At 45.4% G+C, this 20,104-nt stretch overlaps 1 protein-coding gene across 11 annotated transcripts in view; it reads right to left on the bottom strand.

The window, feature by feature from the left end:
* The window catches only part of LOC138122039 (lethal(3)malignant brain tumor-like protein 4), a 42,953-nt gene that overhangs the window by 13,121 nt on the left and 9,728 nt on the right, over window positions 1-20,104 (bottom strand). For 5 of the 11 annotated variants that reach the window (XM_069036129.1, XM_069036127.1, XM_069036137.1 and 2 more), the window contains exons 2-17: window positions 18,325-18,433; window positions 17,903-18,063; window positions 16,487-16,544; window positions 15,361-15,449; window positions 14,099-14,206; window positions 13,327-13,462; window positions 12,736-12,827; window positions 11,644-11,795; window positions 10,767-10,843; window positions 9,169-9,254; window positions 5,442-5,552; window positions 4,170-4,284; window positions 3,970-4,069; window positions 2,989-3,165; window positions 1,603-1,734; window positions 1,165-1,226 (exon numbers count right to left, since the gene is read on the bottom strand). In XM_069036129.1, the coding sequence (XP_068892230.1) occupies window positions 1,165-1,226; window positions 1,603-1,734; window positions 2,989-3,165; window positions 3,970-4,069; window positions 4,170-4,284; window positions 5,442-5,552; window positions 9,169-9,254; window positions 10,767-10,843; window positions 11,644-11,795; window positions 12,736-12,827; window positions 13,327-13,462; window positions 14,099-14,206; window positions 15,361-15,449; window positions 16,487-16,544; window positions 17,903-18,063; window positions 18,325-18,433 (1,765 nt within the window). The remainder of the gene's footprint in view (window positions 1-1,164; window positions 1,227-1,602; window positions 1,735-2,988; window positions 3,166-3,969; window positions 4,070-4,169; window positions 4,285-5,441; window positions 5,553-9,168; window positions 9,255-10,766; window positions 10,844-11,643; window positions 11,796-12,735; window positions 12,828-13,326; window positions 13,463-14,098; window positions 14,207-15,360; window positions 15,450-16,486; window positions 16,545-17,902; window positions 18,064-18,324; window positions 18,434-20,104) is intronic. The other 6 variants (XM_069036135.1, XM_069036132.1, XM_069036128.1 and 3 more) reach the window with 5 other exon arrangements.

Raw genomic sequence — 20,104 nt, forward strand, 5'->3', positions numbered from 1 at the left:
CTGCACTGCTGCAGTGGTGGAGACAGACAGCAGCTGCTCTTGTCCCCACCTCCTGCTCCAGGAGGTCCCACTCATGCCCAAGGTTCCCCCCACTGCCACATCCCTGCTGGGTGGGCACTGCTTCCACCTCAGACCAATTCCTTTTCTCCACTAAGCCATAATCCTTGGACATAAACAAGTGACTTTCCCTCTGAAGAAGAAGCAGTGATCTCATAGTTCAAACGTAGCTGGGAGGAAAGTTCTGGGTACCTGTGAAATTACAGGTCAGTGGATTATTGCAGCATTTCCCTCCCCTGATTTCCATCACTCTGTGGAAGGTGAATGTGAAGGGAGAGTGGGCAGCTTTCCCTGCCAGCTGCAACTTGGAGCTGGCAGAGCCCTCAGCTCTGACTGCAGAACTCAGCACTAGGTAAAAATGAGTATTTAAAAAAAAAAAAAATCCAGGCACCTGTCCCAGTTTGTGCCTGCTAAGCTATTTTTGATTGGAGACTTATTACCATGTTAAATCCTCCTAAAAGCCTGGTCAGCTCTGTTCTCTGAAATGGCTTTTTATAGTAAATCTGAAAGTTAAGCATATGGTTTGCTAAAGTAATAGCAGAAAGCTGCTCTGAAAACTTAACCTGTCATGTACCAGGAAAAAAACCCCACTGTTTTTCCACTTAGCTTTTCATTTTCTTTTTCATCCCAAAGAGAACATTTAAAAAGTCCTCCAAAGATTTAGAATATGTTTCTGAATACCCATAAGGGTCTAAAAAAAGGGGTTGATGGAACCTAAACTATCTGCTAAGTTTTGAGCAAGCCTCCCTTGACCCCTGTGCTGGCTCTGTCACAGCCTGCCACAGGTCACAGCCTGTTTGAAATCCCTTGTCACTACAGAGGAGTTTGCAGCGGCACAAAAAGCAGTGCAAACTTGTCTTCTCCATTAATAAATACAATGCTCCAGTTTACAAAGTATTAAACCTTTCACTTCTAAGTATTTTTACCCTTTCTCCTCCTTCCTTAAAGGAAGAAAAACTACCATTGTCATCACCTCCAGCAAGTGCTTTCTCTTGACTGTGGAATCAAAGGCAAAAAAAGCTGTGAAGTTCTGAATGCTCCTCGTGACTGTGGGGATATTGCAGAGATAGGCACACACAGAGAAAGAAGGAATAAAATCTAACCAACCTTTCCCATTGCTTTCCTGTTTCACCAGCTGAAACTTGATATAGGCATGTGAGCACCCAAGCCTGAAAGCATCAATGACAAAACATTTCAGAAGATACAGAAATGGATGTAATTTCTTCTCTATACAAAGATTAATAGGATTTATAGAAACTAAAAACTTTTTCCTCTTAAAATAAGCAATAACTCCATCCCTGACCTCCCTCTGAGCAAAGGGCTGTTCTATTAAATTCATGGCCAGAACTCAGATCTGAGTTTACTGCAGGAGAGGGCCCAAAACATCAGGAGGAAGGGAGATTTACCATGTCATTCTAAAACACTGCTGCAAAAATCTGATCAAATTGAGCTGTTTGTTATTTACATCTTTATTTCAGATACAGCAGCAGCATCAAGAAACACAACTGTTAATGCATGAAAATACACCACAAAAACCTTGTTTACGTTTTTGGTGTGGCTTTGATGTCTGCAGAGGAATTCTCCTCTCCCCAGTCTTTCTCCTGACTGTTTTCCGACTGTTCTGATGGAGTGTGGATGCTGCTTTGACACCACTTTTCACTGTCTGATGCAGATTTTCTGGAAAGACAGATAAATGACAGTAGCTGAGCTGACATCCTCTGTTCCCTTTTCCCACAGGAGAGCAAAGCTGGCTGCTCCTGGCAAGTGAGAGCAACAACCACCACCTTGTGGCAGAACTTTCCTCTGCCCTCCATGAGTACAAAGTGCTTTGTTCCTCTTCTGCACGGATTGAGAGAGTTTATGTGAAATAAATCAGCCTCTGTGGACTCAGGCTCTGATCCCAACAGCTACAGGAAACCACTGTGTTATGGTGAAAACAAGAGATTTAAGATTTCTGAATCTTGATACCTCTGGGTAACATTTAAGAGTTTCCATGACTAAGTTTGATGCATAAACTGAGCTACAGGTTGGCCAAGGAAGGACAAGCAGCAGGGTGATACCAGATTTACAGGCTGAATTCAGACCTCCCAGTATGAGGAAATGAAATGCTTAGAAGAAAATAAATATATTACAATTCTAGAATGCCATTTATTCTGTGAGAATCCCAAATCTCCTGACAGGACTTTATGGTAACAGTGCCACTGAAATGCAATCAATTTTGGTGTAGAAATTAGGGAATGAAGACGCCTGCTTAGTTTTGGGCTGGGAGGAAGCAATTCGGCCATGAAGGCCAGGGCGGAGAAAGAAGCATTCATTCCTTTTTTCTGGACAAACAGATCCTGAAAATGTTATAAATCCAAACAAAAAGATGAACCTTAAAATACAGATAAGCCTTCACATACAACAAAAAACGAAGTATTGCTGGCATTTGCCCTATTGAGACTGGATTGGTGAAGACTGAAAATAATTCCATTTCCTTCAGTGCTGCTCAATAGCAAGATTTTATTTTAAGAAAATAAAGTATCTGAGAGAGCTCAGCTTGTTTGCTGCTAAGTGATACACACACGGTGCTCAGCCAACCCCGGGTGGATCGCAGTTACAGTTTAATAGCGCAAAACAACCTTGGCTTGACAGTTTTAGGACAGGAAACGAAGGAAAAGAACATATTTTAAATTGAAACAGCACGGGAAAATTTATGGAGACAGAATGCAATTTCCTTTGACCAGAGCAGGATTAAGGAATCAAGAAACCTATTAAGGCATATGAGGGTATAAAAGTGCACTGCTCTGTGTTAAGAGTGTCTGGGGCACAGGTCAATATTACAGACAGATGAACTCAATGCTCTGCTGCTTCTCTGCCAATTCCGGTGGTTTTCATCCTTGTAAATGGTTTTGCTCCCCAGGACCTGGCCAACACTAAAATCCAGCTTACCTGGATTGTGAAGAGTCCCCCTGAGAAGACTCCCCTGCTCCCAGCAAGGGGACAGGGGTCTCCAGCCTCCTGGTTTTCTGCATGTTGTTCCCAGGGGAAGGTCTCTCCCCACTCAGCCGGTCCTGTAACAGGTTCTCTCTGCTGAGGTTCACATCTGAGTATGGGCAGCCAACTAAGCTGTGACAGAGAAACCAAAACCAGAGAGAGAGGGCAATGAAGGCTTTACAGTCATACAGTCTTCCCTGTCTCAGGCAGAGAAATCCATCACAAACCCAGAAAAAATGAGGCCACAAACTCTCGGGAGGGGCTGTTACCCAGCTCTAGGTGTGGGAAAGCAGGGGACTAGATGGCAGAATTAAAAACCAAAGTCATTTTGTTAAAGAGCCACCTCGGAGGGCAAGAAGAGCTCATCCTCTGTAACCTGCTTATCTGAACAACATTTCACGAATCAACAGAGTTCTGCAACTTTCAGTATGGAAAATTCAAAGCCCTTTACTACATGATAAACAACCAGGTCTTCAGACCTCCCACCTGAGATTGTTTTCTTGCTCTTAAAATAATTTACTTGAGAAAAAGCTTCCTTTTCCAAGAGCACACAAGAAATCAAAAGGCAGAGCACAAAACATGAGCGATCTCTCCTCACTTAACTTTAACATTCTACCCATGCCCTCTCCTCACTGTCTCCTTGCATGCTGTTCTTGGGTATATTTCACAAAAAGAACTCCTCCAGTACTGCTGGAATGTAGAAATTGGAGTGAATGAATCTGTTTGCATTGCAGCTATAATGATTATAGTGGTATAAACAGAATTTATGATCTAACAGTCCACTTAGACACAAGAGGGAGCTGTGATTTCAATTACAACTATCTCCAGGATAACCATCCTGAGATCATTTCAGTGCAGTGCAGTTGCTTGGTGCATTGCTATTATTATTATTATTATTATCATCATCATCGTTACTAACAGCACTCATCCACATACGTGTAATGTGTTCCGTATCGGGGGCCCCGCACGTGCCCGATCCCCTGGCAGCCAGGAGTAGGACACGCCTGTCCCACTGCATCCTCTGGGTCTTCAGCACCTGGCAGTAGCAAAAAAAAGAAAGTTAAACAGATTTGCATGTGAGGAGCAGACTGCACTTAGGAGATTATCCAGGGTACCAAAGGGTGTCCTGTACTTACCTAGAGGCACTTGCAGAGCGTGCCCGGTTTTGTCACACCAGCCCACAGGATGGATGTCAGGGCTGTCTGCATCCACCCAGAAATCGTAGTGATGGTCCCAGCCATCAAAATGTATCTGAAAGAAGCAAAAGTCTCAGGGAAAGACACAGTTCAGGGCATGACTCAGCTTTTATGTTAACTTCCCCCTTTGTTTCACCTTGCTCAGCTTGAGGCTGATTCATTCAATCTTTCAGATCAATCTTTCAGTCAGGCACAGTCATCTCTGTGCTCAGTGTGACTGTTTTCCTGCACCTGTGTTCTACAGAACAACCACGTTCTGGTGGCACAGTCTGTCACCCCACAGCCTGTGGGTGCTCTAACACCCAAAGTCCACAGCTATGCAAACACAAATACTTATTTAATTGTTCTGTTTTCTTATGATCCCAAAACACCATAAAAGCCAACAAGTTCAGTGAGTTTTGCAGTGAATGAGCTACAATTTTCTGCTGGATGAAGGGACTGGTAATAGTTAGCTCAGATCCAGGTCAGGTTAACAAAGACTGAGGATCACTGGAGTTTAAAGGCTACTGGGTTGTTCATGCAGCAAAGTTTACATGTATTCATTGAGTTTCATGCCACTATGGGCTGGCAAAGCTTGGCTTTTGTCCACAGCAATGAGACTGAGAATCAACCAGATAATGGGGAGTAAACTCCACTCCTGCCCACGTTATCATCCTTTGGGAAGGAGACCTGTGGCCACGGAGTCTCCATCACTGCAGCCTCCACTTTAGCTGGCTCACACTTAATTCCTCAGAAGCCAAAGCAAAACAGATTATTTTGGCAATATATTTGCATGAAAAGACTAAGTTAAAATGCATTTATGTGACAAATTTGTACTGGAGAATGAGGCCACTTCCCACATGTAACCAGGGTTTAAATTGCTTTGGGTTTTCCTTTCCTGGTAGGAAAAAACCCTAGTCAGGCAGCTTCCCACAGCAGAACACTCATGCTGCCTTCAATCACGGAGAGCACAGGAAAATGCCAGGAGATGGGACATCACCCTGTCATGTGCTAGTTCAAAACAGTTACATTAGAACAATAACTAACACCAGGCCGATTCCATCAGATTTCAGCAAAGCAAAGCAACAGGAATCACTTCCAGTTGGGCAGGCCTGGAGGCCACAGCAGCTGCCAGGCTGCTATTTGCTGCCCCTCATTCCCACGGGTGTTCTCCCTGCGCTGCCCATCCCGGTGTTCCCAGCACAGGCTGTGCCCTCGGGAGCAAGGTCAAACCTTAACGCGATAGTTGTCTTTGTCAACGATTGTTGCCACTCTTATCAGGATGGGATTTCGTCTGTCCACAGCCTCTAACTTCATATTAGCCTGGAATCCGTGAGGAGGACGCTGGAAGAGAGCATTGTAAGCAGAATGCTAAAAAGCCTTGGAGTTCAGAGCTGGTACCTGCTCTGAATGAAATGTGCTCCTGTTTCCATCCACCCCGAGCTGCCTTTGGAGCTTTGGGTTATCTCACATGGCAGACTGTTCAGAGGCTAAAATCAGAGCTTCCAAGATGTTAAAATCAGAGTTCCCAAGAGGACTGAGCTGAGTGTTTGTCAGCAGCCCCAAACTGCTGGAGAGCAGCCTGAGGTGGCTCAGCACAGAGCAGCTGCCCCAGCCAGGGCAAGAGGCCCTTCCCTCAGGGATAAAAGGCCAGGAACCACCATGAGCTCCACTGACACGGCCTCCGCAGCCTGACAGCAAACCTCCCACACAGCAGGGACCTGGCCTTCTAGAGAAGAGGAGACTGAGAGGAGATCTCAACAGCACATATAAATATCTCCAGGGCAAGTGTCAGAGGGTGGTGCCAAACTCTCCAGCAGGGCCCAGTGACAGGAAAAGGAGCAATGGCCCTAAACTGAAACACAAGAAGTTCCGCCTCAACGTGAAGAAGAACTTTCCATGGAGGGTGGCGGAGCACTGGAACAGCTGCCCAGGGAGGGCATGGAGTCTCCTCTCTGGCGAGTCTCTCTCTCAACCCACCTGTGTCCCGTGCTCTGGGTGACTCTGCCTTGGCAGGGTGGTGGAATGGATGATCTCCAGCCTCTCTTCCAACCCTGACTACTCAGTGATCTCCCACCAGCAGGGACAGTGGCCAGTTCCCCACTGTGCACGTCTGAACTTGCCACTGGGTGAAGTCTCTCTTCACCACCCTACGTCCTCCCTGGCATCAGCCACAGCTCCTGCCTGTCACAGTCACCCTCGTTACACAGGTCACCCTCTGCTCCTTATGACACCACCCGTGCTGCTCGTGAACTGCTGCTGGGAGCTGCTGTGCTGGGACTCAGAGCAGCTCCGGCCCCAGAGCGTCCCCCTGCAGTGGCTCACTCACCCTTCTCCTCAAACCCCAAAGACTTTGGGAAAACTCCAGAATCTCCGTTGACCTGATGTGTGCCCTTTGCAGCACCTTATGTAACCTCTGAGCAACAGACAGCTTTTACCAATGTTTCCATTTATCTGACTGCAAATTTCTCCTCTGACCTCCTCAGCTGGGGGTTATTGATGCTCATTCAAAACATGTCTCTCTTCACTTCTGCACACAGAGGTCAGGATTGCAGCAAGAAATGATAAATTGTCTATTTGAACATGGCCAGGTTAATGAAATTATTATAATCACTCTTCCCTCCCAATCTTCCTTACCCTTTTTACTGGCTGTGCCAGGGGGCAGGAAGAAGGTGCACCCTGACCTTAGGGGTTTAACTCCAAACCTGAAGTTCCTCTTGGGTCATTTCACCTGACACAGACACCTATCCGTGGGCTGTCAGACACCAGACACCCCAGAGAACAGACAATCTAAACTGCTTTTATTTGCAAGAGCAGCGGAACCAGCCAATCTTGTCTGCCCTCCCTGAAGAAGGAGCTGAGTGCTCAAGGTCCAAATCCTGCCCAGAAGAGGAGCCAAGCTCTTTGTTTAAGCCTTGCTAAAGGGTTGCTGCCCTTTTGGCAATAGCTTATGAATGTTTTGGAACTGCCAGCCCAAGAGGATGGGCTGAAATAGCAATACTTATATTGGAGCTGCCTGTTGAGTTTTCGGATGGAGAGGCCAGAAAGCCAGACCCAAGACCTGCTATTTGTGCTGATGACCTGTGTCTCCAGACTGCATAAGACAGCTCTTTAAAATTGTTAAAAGCTAATTCAGTGAGAAATGCCTGTTCTGGCTCTCAACCTGCATTTTTATGTACTGATTTCCTGTAATTGCTAGCTGGAATAATAATAATAATAATGATAATAATAATTTTTTAAAAATCAATAGCTTTGCCATTTATTTGTGCTTCAGTCCAACCAAGCCAGAAAAATAACGAGGTTCGATCTTGAAAGAGTTCTATTAACTGCTGATATATCAAATACCTTTTCTTTTCTGTCTCATTTTTGAAACACAGCTATAGATGCTAATTTGCACTCTGGAGTTTCATGAGAGCCAGAATTGGTCCTTCCACTCTTCTCTCAGAGCCTGATACCTGAAGGAGCAGAACAATGGCTGCGGAAATGTCTGGAAAACAGGAAAGGAGGCAGACAAGGCAGCTGCATCCCCCTTGGGAAGACACTTTGGGAAGAATCCAAAGAAGGGAGTTCGCAGTACTGAAGAGGTTCCCTGTCCTGAGCAAAGCTCTCATGTTCAGATGACATTTTCCACCACATTTTAGACCCTGGAAATCTGAGGGAAGAAGCCACAATAGCAGATTACTGAGGACTTGGGCTGGGAGTTTTAAGTTCACATTATTCAGCTCTATTGGGATTTTAGGAGCTCAAAAAGGCTTAGTCCACCCTTGGGGGCAACAGCTGTGTCCTACTGACAGGCTTCACTCCTCATCCTGCCCTCTGGCTGCCAGGTGCTTCCCAGCTATGGGGAACCTCAATCCCAGGGATGTTCTGGTAACTCCAGTTAAAGCCTTACACTTCTCTAAAGAGGCAAAAACCTCTTCCACCTCCCTGACACCACCTTGCAGCCTGCACCAACCTCAAGTGGACACCACTGAAACCTGGCAATTATCAAATCTGTCTGGCTGGATTTTTGCCTCCCTTATCTGAGGCCTCCCTGATTGCTTTTCCTCCTCAGTCCCAAAGACCTTTCCACAAAAATACACGGGAGGGCAGCAGGTATTAACCTGCAACTCCGCTTCAGCAAAAGGAACCAAGACAAGTGTCACGATGGCATGGAAGAGTTTTTAAACACAGTGCAAAGTTTAGCAAGGTAAGCCAGCAGTGTGGAAGGAAAAAAAATCAATTTAAAAGTACAGTTATTTTAAAGGCTTTTGTTTTGTTTCTGCTCACAGTGAGATTCCAGACAAATACACTGAACTGCAGTGAAACAAACAAAAGCTCACAGTCCCAAGGTTGAGAGAAGCACCTTCACACTGAGTCTGCAGGATGGTCCTAGCCCACCCAGGGGTTTGGCAGAGATGCTCTTTCATCTGTTAACACATTTATTTCTGTGGAGGGCACAGCCGGCTCCTCCCCAGAAGGACTAAGATCTGTATTAGCACACATAAACCCTTGATATGAACTTCTCTACCTTAATTCCAGCCTCACTAGCCAAAGAAATACGGATTTGCACAACTGTGAGGTGAATTTTAGAGAGGTTTTTAAAACGCCATATGGAGGGGACACCAGATGACTGCACTCTTTCTCCCCTCTGTGCCCTCTGTGCGGCACTTCCCACATTCCTCTGGAACACACAGTTACCTGCGTGGACTGAAGGCTCTTCACTTAAATCCGCTAATGGAGCCACTGAAGATATTTAGTCTAAAATCCTTTCCAAGCCAGCTCTCCACAGTATTAAAAAAGAAATAAATCTTGTATTTTGCTGTGTGTTTTTGTTTTAGCAGCACTGAGATGATCTTAAAGTAAACCACAGTTTCACCCACCTGGCACAGATGAGGTGAACCACCCTCAAACAAAGCCTCTAGCAAAAAAAGGGTGGATAACAGCACCTGAGCAAGAACAATCAAAGAGATTCACCCACCAGTTTAAAGGCTCTTGCTGGGGCTGCTTGGGAATTAGTTTCTTCCAAGTATTTCTCCCATGAGAAGCCTTTGGAATCCTTGTATCCTGAAAAAACAGAATTAATATTTAGGTAAGAAAAACCCCACATGTATTGTTACAAACAGCAAAAAGGCAGCTCTGTGACACTGTAATTGGCACTTACAGTGGATGGATGGTGCTGGGAAATGGCCTGTTTGCTCCTGCCCACCACCTCCAGCACCCACAGCAGCTCTGCCAGTGCCCCAGTTTTGGACTGGGCTTGAACCCTGGCGAGCTCATTTCTGTACAGCTTAATCAATTCTTGTTCTCTAGAGAAAGCTCCAATTAAGAACTAGTCAGAGGATTCTGTGATGTGCAATGGCATCACTAAATTAATTTCCTGTTTTATTAACTACTCCACGTGTGAGTGCCTGTAAGACTGTAGAACCTTCTCCTCTCCTGCTGCCCCCTCACCCAGGCTGAGTGAAACCAGCAGCCTGGAGAGAAAAGGCTCCACGGGCGTGCTGCTCTAACAACACTGGGATGTCCCTCCCTGGCAATTACATTTAAGAAACTGCTCTGCTTTTTTCCTCTTTCTATTTCAGTAACTTTTACCCCCAGGACAGGTTCCTTTTGGCAGGAGAGTGCAGTGACTAAATGCAGAGCACAGTCTGCACACCGCCGCACTGAAGTCCCTCAGCAGAGGGACCAGAACTGGCTGCAGGTTTTGTTGGGGGCACAGGAAATCCTGACATGAGCAGAGAACTGCAGAGCCCAGCCCTGCTGAACTTTCCAGGAGCAGGGACAGATGGGGTGCTGCTGAGAGGGAACGTTCACAACCCCTTCTACATCTACAGCAAAGGCGCTGAGGCCAATGTGCAGAGGGGCCGTGCAGTGCTTCCCGCTCCGCTGAACCTGGAACACAGTAAATACAGGAATTCTTGCTCCAGGCCTGTCAGTCTGACAAATGTCAGGCTTAATTTTTTTATGTTTGCTATTTTTAAGGTGAATGAGCACTTCTGACGCCTGAAAACAACACTGGTTTCCCTGTATGTTCTGCCCTCTCTTATTTGCCAACATTCTCTTCATTTATGAAATTCCAGCCCAGCAGAAAGAGATGTGGCTTCACTTACTCCAGAAATTCCATCTAGGAAACCATTAGAGCATAGTGCTAACAACACCAAGGCTGTAGTTCAATCCCTCTATGGGCCATTCACTTAAGAGTTGGACTCAATGATTCCTGGGGGTCCTTCCTGCTCAGAGTACTCTGTGATTCTGGGATTTCCAGAAATTCCATCTAGGAAATCATGAAACTGATCCCTTCTTCTCCCAGCTCACCTTGAAGGAAGTGCTGGAAATCCTTCTCACTTTTTCCCTTCTAAACTCAAATTCAATTATAAATTACCAAACCCTGTTCCATTTCTTGGAAGAACTATGAAACAACATAAATTGCAGTGGCAAAAAGCAGGAACAATAATATTGTTCAGGCAGTAAAGAGTTCTGAAACAAACCTGGAACTTGCAAACATGTAATTATGTGGAAGATACAGTTTGCAGGTTTTTTGGCTGAGGCAGGAAGTAAGTCTCACTTGCAACCTACCAGGTGGTGTTGTCAGTGGGGTTCCAGTTTCTTGGCAGTAGCCGACAGGACGGATATATGGGCTGCTCGTTTCACACCTGAATCAAAGAGGGAAAGTTGGCACCAGTCAGATGGAAAGCAAAAAGAAAGGCAGGATTTCAAACGCTGTCTGATAGGCGTTTGCTGGGTGAGCAGATGCTTTCAGTGGGTGTGATCACGGGGTAGAAGACAAGCACTACCTTGTTAGAATGTGTAACACCAGGTTTTCAAGGCATTCAAGCTATCCCAAAAGAAAGGGAAATACAAAGAAAAATCTTGCAATGGTTTGGTTGGAAGAGACCTTAAAGCTCATCCAGTCCCATTCCCTGCCATGGGCAGGGACACCTCCCACTGTCCCAGGCTGCTCCCAGCCCCAATGTCCAGCCTGGCCTTGGGCACTGCCAGGGATCCAGGGGCAGCCACAGCTGCTCTGGGCGCCCTGTGCCAGGGCCTCCCCACCCTCACAGGGAACAACTCCTTCCCCATATCCCATCTATCCCTGCCCTCTGGAAGCAGGAAGCCATTCCCTGTGTCCTGTCCCTCTATCCCTTGTCCCAAGCTCCTCTCCAGCTCTCTTGGAGCCCCTTCAGGCATCACAAGGAGTTTTCTTATTCCAATGCTTCCCAGACAGCTCAGGCCACCACCATCACTGGCTCTGCACTGAGCTGCTCAAACGGGAAGGGAACTACTGGGCAACTGGCTCTTTGTGAAAACCCCAAGTAATTATTCAGATGCCTAAAAACTGACAGAAGATCCCAACTTTAGTGCCAGCATTTAAAATCTCAGCTATTACCCATAGATGAAGAGCAGAACAAAGCCAGTCTAGCTGCAGACATGTATCAGAAACAGAATCTTTTACCAGTAGTCGTAGCTCTCATCCCAGTTATCGAAATGGATCAGCAGCCGGTTTTCCACCATGTCCGTGACGGTGGCGACACAAACCAGGGACGGATTCTTCTTGTCCACTGCCTCCAGTTTCATTCCCAGACGAAACCCAGAAGGTGTGACAGGCTGAGGAAAAGGACACCAGGAAAAGGAAATCAGCCACGTTCTTGGCCATTGAAATCCCCCTTATAAACTCCTTTGGCCCCAAAACCCACCGACCAAAACACACTACAGTTACTGCCAAGAGGTCTGCAGACAGGATTTCCATGAGCTCTGGCAATGACTGTTACTATTGCTAAAAAAGAGCTCATGTGGCTCAAAAACCAGCATTTCCAGGAACACCCACCACTGCAGACCCCCAGGCTGAGACCCCTTGAAGTGAATTGCTGAGGATAATGAGCACTGCACATCTTGTTTTACTGGTGGAAAAATTAGGAGAGTCTTCAAGGAGAAGTGACTGAGTGGGAAGCAGGGCAGAGCTGGGCCCTGATCCTGCTGGAGTCAGGGATTGTCCATGTGCAGCTTCCAATCCACCAGCCCATGGGCTTGGTGTCACCACAGTAACACGAAATGGGACCGAGGAGTTCACGGGAACCGAGGTTAACAACCACTGAGAAAGCACCAGTGAGGGAAGGATGACAAATGCTCAAGATCCACAGCCCCATAATAAATCCCATGGCACACATGAGCATGCTGCTGGAAACCAGAAATTATTTTGGAAATGATTAAATTAGAAGAAAGTGACACAAATATCCCGACTGTAGGGGCACAGCAAAACAGACGGTTGTAATATATTTAATAAATGGTTCAGTAAATCTTTTCCTCCAGCATTAAAGTGGAAGGGAAATACAAATTCTTTCTCCAGAAAGTCAGTGACTGGGGAAAAGAAGAAAAATTGTACTAGTTTTCCTTCTTAAAAATAAAACACAGCAGGAAGTAGTTTGCATCTGATTGTACCGTGGTTGTACCTCTGACATGAGCATATTAAAACCACATAAATATTCTGGTCAAAACTCACTTAGCACCAGACCTACTGAAACGCCTTCTGTTACACAGCACCACTTACACTGCTGAGGGTCTTAAAAAGGCTTTTTGGAGCTGCTTGAGCTTTGCAGTTCTTCAGATAGGAAGTCCAATTAAATTCTCCATCCTTGAAACCTAGGAAGAGAAAGAAAAAGATTGTTTTACATGGCCCTGGTACAACCTGGTGGGTTTTTCAGAAATGGAAATTACCTGGAAAGAATATGAACTTTGCATGATAACTGCCCTGCTATGATCTCCAGGGGCTGTGCATTTCAGCTAAACCAGCTCTCTCTTTTTCACCATAATGGCCAATCATTAATCTCAACCTTCAAATGTTTCTAGGAAACTGAATGCAGGAAAGAATTGAACGCGGGAAAGAAGCAAGTTCTGAAGCCCAGAGAGACATCCAATCCCGAGCTTCTAATGTGACTAACAATGTCAATCTTTGGGAACATCAAAGAGAAGGTATTTTGCTCTTTTGTGAGTCACTGTGTTAGTTAAACCTCTTCCCTTTAGCCCCTCAGATCGAGTTCCATGATGAAATCAACACTAAAAATGAAATATGCAGAACCAGAACATGTAGTTCTTAGTAGAATTTATGGTTTCTTGTGCAGCTCTCTATTTTCTTTCATACCTTTAGGAGGGAGCAGCTTATGGCTTGTTTTTTCACACCAGCCCACAGGATGGATGTCTGAGGAATCAGCATTAGACCAGAAGTCGTAGCACTCTGGGTAACCATCGAAGTGCAGCCGCATCCTGTACCCCTGGACCTACCATGAGAGAAGCTCCGATTATCGCCAAGGGTCACAGAGAAGAAGGAAAATCACTAATAAAACACCCCCTCACATTTGCACTTACAGAGAAAGTAAATTAGGATCTCGTTTACTCCTCCGAAAGTCTAGTTGTATTTTAACTCATCTGCTCTCCCAGTTTCCACGCTCCTCTTTCCCCACTTCAAACAGCTGGAAATAGAACTGGTCAGTGGAACCTCCCTGGGCTCCTGCTCCATGCCATGCACAAGTTCCTGGGGTAAAAAAGCAGCCCCAGAACTTTCATGCCTATACCAGATCAACCCTGATTTCACATAACTGAAGCTGCATAAAAGCATTTGGACTTGTTTATATTTACTAAATCTTAGGGCCTCATGGCATTGTTCTTTTTCATATTTGTTCACTACAGGTAATTAATAGGTTTGCTATTCTTAGTTCCAAGTGCAAAAATCTGACAGTAGGATTTCAGGCAAAGATCTTTAATCACGTAACATCATTCCTTCAGTGTCACCTTGAACTCCTACCATCAATTAACTAATTAAAGTACTCAAAGTACTAACTAACTAAAGTTTCTACTTATTGAAAAAAAATCTAAATGCACATGGGACTTTTGGAGTCAAAGACAAGAAAAACAACTACCTCAGCCACTGTGAGAACACAGAATCGAGAGGGGTGCTCGGGATCCACCCCTTCCAATTTCATTCCAACTTTAAATCCATTTCGGCCTTGTGGGAATGATTGATACTGTGAGGGGGGGAGAAACATTTGGTTTTAATTCTTAAGGACAAAATCTATTGCAGAGCAGTCATCAGATACTTAAGGCTTAAAATTTTTATATTTCAGGCTTCAGATGTTCAACTTAGAGAAGAAAATCCCATCCCCAAGTGATTGCTGCTCCAACAGACAGGTGCAGGCTCAGGGATCAGTAACAGCACCATCACAGTATTTCACATTTACTCGTTACTCTAATTAATCTCTCAAAAACACCGAACTGTTGCAATTAGCTACAAACACATCTTTGAGCAGATGCAGGAATGAGCTCTTCTCAAACACAAAAGAATCCCCTTCCCAGCTCAATGCAGAACCAAAGAGCTGGGAAAGCTACAATCACCATGTGTCAGTCCAGACTCTCCCCAAAGGTAACTTGCCATCTTCAAATGGTGAAAGGGACAAGGCAGGCTTGATCTGCAGCCCAGTTTTACAGTTATTCCAGAAAGCATTTGTGTTTTTCATTTATCTGCAGTCTCAATCCAAGTGAAACAGTTGAAATACAGTAAAAGTTTAAAAGCAACCTGAATTGGGATTGCAAATGACCCAGTGCAGGACCAGACCTTCCTTCTAAGCTCCCTCTGGAAGGACCAACAGCCCTGGGCTCTGAAGAGCTCACTGGGAGCTGCACATTTAACTGAGCTGCAGAGGCAGCTTCAGCAAGGCTGAACTCAGCCTCCGGCACCTCCAGGCACTTGCTGAATGAACCTGCCCCACTCTCTGAGCCAAGGGACTCAGAGTTGTCCACAGGGAAAGGCTGGGAGGGCTGTGGTACAATCACAGAGGACACGTGACAGACACTAGGCTGTCCCTCTGTCCCTCGCCAGCAGCCCCTGAAGTTGTCCAACAGCCAGAGCAGAGCAGATCGAAACAGCTGCTGGTTATTTGTGAGATTCAACTGCGTTTTTTACACCCTGGATTGTGATGAGACCCCCAGGGCAAATGCCTGTTTCCCCGGACAGAAAACAAACAGTTATTGCCTGCTTGTACCAAAACAACTCAGAAGTGCAAGTGCTGGCTTGAGGGTGGTCTCCAGTCCCACCTCCACTGAGAATCAATCCTGTGATTGCCAGAAATCCTGTGATGTTGCCCGAGAAAAACAGAGCAAGAGAGTGAAAAAAGCTGCCAACCTCTCTGAACAGCTTTTGGGGAGCAGCTGGCATCTGTTCCTCTTCCAAGTAGGAAGACCAGTTCCATACCTTCTTCTTTCCAGGAAGCACTAATTAATCAAAAACAAAGAGGAAATCAACATTTCTCTCTGATGCCTCCTGCTCTTCTCCTCCTCTCTTCTCCTTCTCCTCCCACGTTTTCTGTGGCACCACAGAAGAGGCAGTGTTACTCAACTTTTGAGGAAAGGTAGGAATTCCAGCAATAGGAAAACCGTGCTCATTCCTCAGGAAATGAACATTTATTGTACCACAGGTCAAATGAACTGCGGCACCTGGACTGCTGGCAAGCTGCCCATGGAAAGGTGCCACGGGAAAGTCTGGACAAGACAGAGTAACTTAAAATTGTGGGAATTAATTCCTCCTCCTGACACTTCACAGAGGGATAAGGGGTTAAATATAAAATAATAGGCAGCACAGAGAGGCATATAATGGCAGCTAAAATAAGCCTAAAATAAAATAAATGAAAAACCAAGTGAATTTTTGCTCAGTTCACAAGATTTTTTTTTTTAATATATACACACACATATATTTATAGCCTCCTAATAACACAATGCATCTACCAGAGAGGCAGCTCCCAGATGATGAAAACAACTTGGATTCATTCTGGTAAAACCACAGTCATACACACGGAAAATTACATTCTAAATGTGTATTAAAACTCTCCCCCCAGTTGTATACTAACTAATCCCTGATTTAAGGTATATAATACATTTAACTCATAGTCTAGAATCAATCATGTTGTTCCCTATTTATTTTCTACTTAGCACTGTAGGCTGTGGCTGAAGCTCTCCAAAGTCAATGGAAAAAAGATTCTTATTGTCTTCAATAAGACAATAGTCTCTGGGTGAAGATGACTCCTTCCAGATCCTCACCCTGTGCCCATCATGCAGGCAAATCCAGGATATTCCTGCTACTATATCTCCGGAGCTGACTGTGCTAAGAGGGTTATGTACCTAATAAGCTGTTCTGAATGTGAAATGAGCTCTACTGTCCTTTCCTCTTCTATTTATTATTATTCACTTTATAATAGCTACTAAAAAAAAAAATCTATAAACATTAAAGAAAAGAGACTATGAGCTTAGCTCACCTTGTTTTATTGGTTTAGTGTTTCTGCGGCTTTTCATATTATTTGATTTATTCTTCTCCTAGACACAGATACGTTAAAAAGAAGTTTAGCAAGATTGTTTTTCCCTCCCTCTGATCATCTCACCATGCAGGTACAACACGGATGTAACAGGTAACTAACAGGACTATTAGCCAGCATTGCTGTCTCTTGAACAACCCTGCAAGAACATCAGGAGGGAATGTTACACAGATAACGCTGATCCTGGTATCCCAAAGTGCTGTACAAGTTATTTCATATAGGCTACTGAAGTTCACTTAAACGTGGCTGCTGAAGAGCAGCACAGGACCAAAATCTCCATTACAATACAGAGGATTTGCTTTCTGCAATGCAGGATCTGCTGCTCACGTCAGCAGCCTCACTGGAACACTCTTTTTTCCTTTCCCTTTCTTACGTCCATCTATGCCAGGGAATGGATACGGGGGAAAAAAGGAATCTATGAAGCCCTGAAGGAAGCAGAAGCTTCAAGTAACTCCTGTCACAGATGAGCACCCCAGACAATGTGGTCTCCCTGTGTCACACTCCGAGCCCGACTGTCATTCCCGTTTCTTCTGTGCGTTTGCAAACTCGGGTTTGATTCCTCCCAGGCAGTCATTTCTCAGAGCAAACCAAAAAAAGGCAAAATGTGCCAAAGCTGCCTGCCAAACATTCCCCAGAAGGGACAGGGGGGCAGTTTCTGATGAGGAGAAGGGGGAAGAGAGAGACCACAAGGACTTCTGAAAACATCCATCCCTTAAAACATCTCACCCACATCACAGAGAAAAGCTGAGCAAGACGATGAGTTAAACTGCTCATGACAGCAGAGCTGCAGCTTTATTGCCCACAAACACCTACCCCAGTGGGTCTGCTGCACAGAGCCCTGCACTATGTGAACAAACATAAAATGGCTCAGAGAGACTCTGATGAGCGGGAGCAGAGCACAGGGGGGCACAAAGGGCCCCAAGAGGGAGTCAGGGGCTGCAGGAAACTGAAGGGAAGATCAGCTCAGGACTGAGGTACTGCTATTTATGCACCATTAATACAGGTTTCAGGTGGTGCAGTGAGAGTACGTGCAAGTAATAAAACCCAAACAAACCCTGTGGTTTGACAGTGATCTTCAATATCACACAACAGTATCTGAGTGCAGTTATTCTGGAGACGTGTGGTTTTATTACTGTGAACTCCTGACTTTCACTTCACCTGAGCAGTTCATTCACCCCTGGGACTCCTCAGAACAGATTTTCCCATCACTGATGCAAATCAGGATCAGACCCAGACCATCCCCTGGGTACAGAACAACCTCCCTCAGCCCAGTCTGCACTGCACAAGGAACGCCGAGACAAAAAACTGCCTCTGCTTTTCACAGCTCTCTTTAAAGGAAGCACATACAGCCTCATTTACCTCATCCTCATATGCATTTTCCTCCTCATCCTCTGAATCCAGAGGCAATCTTCTCTTCCTCCGGAGACGTCTGACAGGTCTGCCAGCCTCAGTCACCTGACAGCCACTGCTGGTAGTAAGATTTCCATTATTTCCCGTTTCTGCAATCATCTGGAATGTCTCTGATATCATTAAACATCCAAAATTAAAAACAATATCAAATTAAAAGTGCAACATTATTCCTGCAGTGTTCCCAGTGTCTCTGAACCTCTTGGAATGAGGAGGCCTGGGCTGAGGACCTGAGGAAATGAATGGTGTCTGCAGGATTTCCTGGATATAGAACTGTAACACTTGGTCTGATGGGTTCATTCTACTCACAGCAACTCCATGTTCCCTTTAAAGGCTTTCAAACAAAAAATGGGAAAAATCTGGAATATCTGTACCTCTCCCTGTGCTGCTGGGAGCCCGTTTGAGTACAAATCTTTCCATTTTCAAAGCAATCCATTTGCTCACAGGTTTGGGAATTGCAGCAGGGCACGGCTTGTCTGGGCACTGCAGAAGCAAAGAAAAGACAACTATTACATTAAAATGTTACAACACCTTTCAGGAAATGAGTTCTATCAAAGTCCTTTACAAACTTTCATTAACTGACACTCAGTATCCCATTGTGAGGGAAGTAATTATCATCTGTGTGCTGCCACACCGCCTCAGTAGGGAAAACCCCCTTTTATTTGTAATGTTTTAATTTTGGAGCACTGGTCTCCAACAGTACTCAGGCACATCTTGGTTGACTTGATGATCTCAAAGGTCTTTTCCAACCTTAATGACTCTGTGATATTATCTATGAAGAAGCTCTACTGAAACAGTGAGTAATTTAATCAAGGAAACAGGTGATTTACAAAGTGATGCTGAACAGCCTGAAGGACTGACCCCGGGGAAGAGTGACCCACGTTGCAGCAATCTGTGGAGAACTGATGCCCGTGGGATGGACTCACATTGGAGAAGTTCATGAAAAACTCTCCCACGAGAGGAATTCCCTGCTGGAGCAGGGAAGGACTGACTCCTCTCCCTGAGCAGCGACAGAAACAACCTGTGGTGAACTGACCATAACCCCCACTCCCATCTCCCCGTGCCACTGAGGAGAGGACACAGAGCTGGGAACAAGGGAGGGGCTTGACACCCTCCAGCACAGCCCTGCATATACATGGCCTGTCCTGCCAAGGACATCACAGGAAATCCAGATGCAGAACTAGAAAACCCCTCCAGACACACACAGGGCAGCTTTGGAAAAGGAATGATACGTGGCAAACTTCAGAGATTCATCCTTGGAGCTTAAAACATAGGTCATGAAGGAACACTTTACTGGTCCAGATAAAATTATTAAAGTGTGTTAAATAGTGTTACTGTGCATATTTTATTATTCCTGACCTGCAAATGCAACCAAGCATCAAAAAAACCCACAAAAAAACCAAAACAAAACTAAAAAAACACCTTTCTAATGAGCAAACAGCTGCAAAGATTACTCCTTGATCTTCTTTACTGTCTTCATTATGGAGCTACTGAACTCCAGAATGAAAGAGGCAAGTCAAAGGTGGCTGCATTTCCAAGCTCTACTCCAAAGCTTTTATTCCAAGCACTTCATTAGTCTGAGATCTTTTCTGAGCAATCTGCACTTCACTGAAACCTCAGTCTGAAAGCTTTGGTTCCTTCTGAAGCAGGGCTCCTTGTTGAATGGAGAAGCCCTTTCCGTCTTCTACTCCTGCATGCTTCCTGGCCTCGGGATCCTGCCTCCACACCCTATCAAAGCTTCATCCCAAGTGTTCTTCCCGCTCTTTATCTAAAGATTGTATTTCTTAAAGCTTCAAAGATGCTGGACTTGCTTCTGAAAGGCTCCCATCCTCCTCTGCAGCCCCAAGGAGACAGAGCATCATTTCCATTTCAACACAAAGAGAAACATCCCATTTTGGAGAAATTATAGTTCTAAGTGACTCAGCTTCCTGCAGGATTCCATCCCATTCACTTCCCTCAAACTCTTTAGGAGCAGCAGCATCCCAGTGCAGACTCCAGGGGCTCCGTGCTGCATCTGATGGGACAGCTCAGTGTCATGGCAGAAGGTCAGTGCAAGGAGCATCTCCAAGCTCCACGTGCTGTTCCAGACAGAGTTCCTGTGCCCAGAAGCTGGGAAGGCGCCCGTGGCACTGTAGGGGCAGGACTCCAGGGAGG

The sequence above is a fragment of the Aphelocoma coerulescens genome, chromosome 23 (assembly GCF_041296385.1).
Source record: "Aphelocoma coerulescens isolate FSJ_1873_10779 chromosome 23, UR_Acoe_1.0, whole genome shotgun sequence".
Taxonomy (NCBI): domain Eukaryota; kingdom Metazoa; phylum Chordata; class Aves; order Passeriformes; family Corvidae; genus Aphelocoma; species Aphelocoma coerulescens.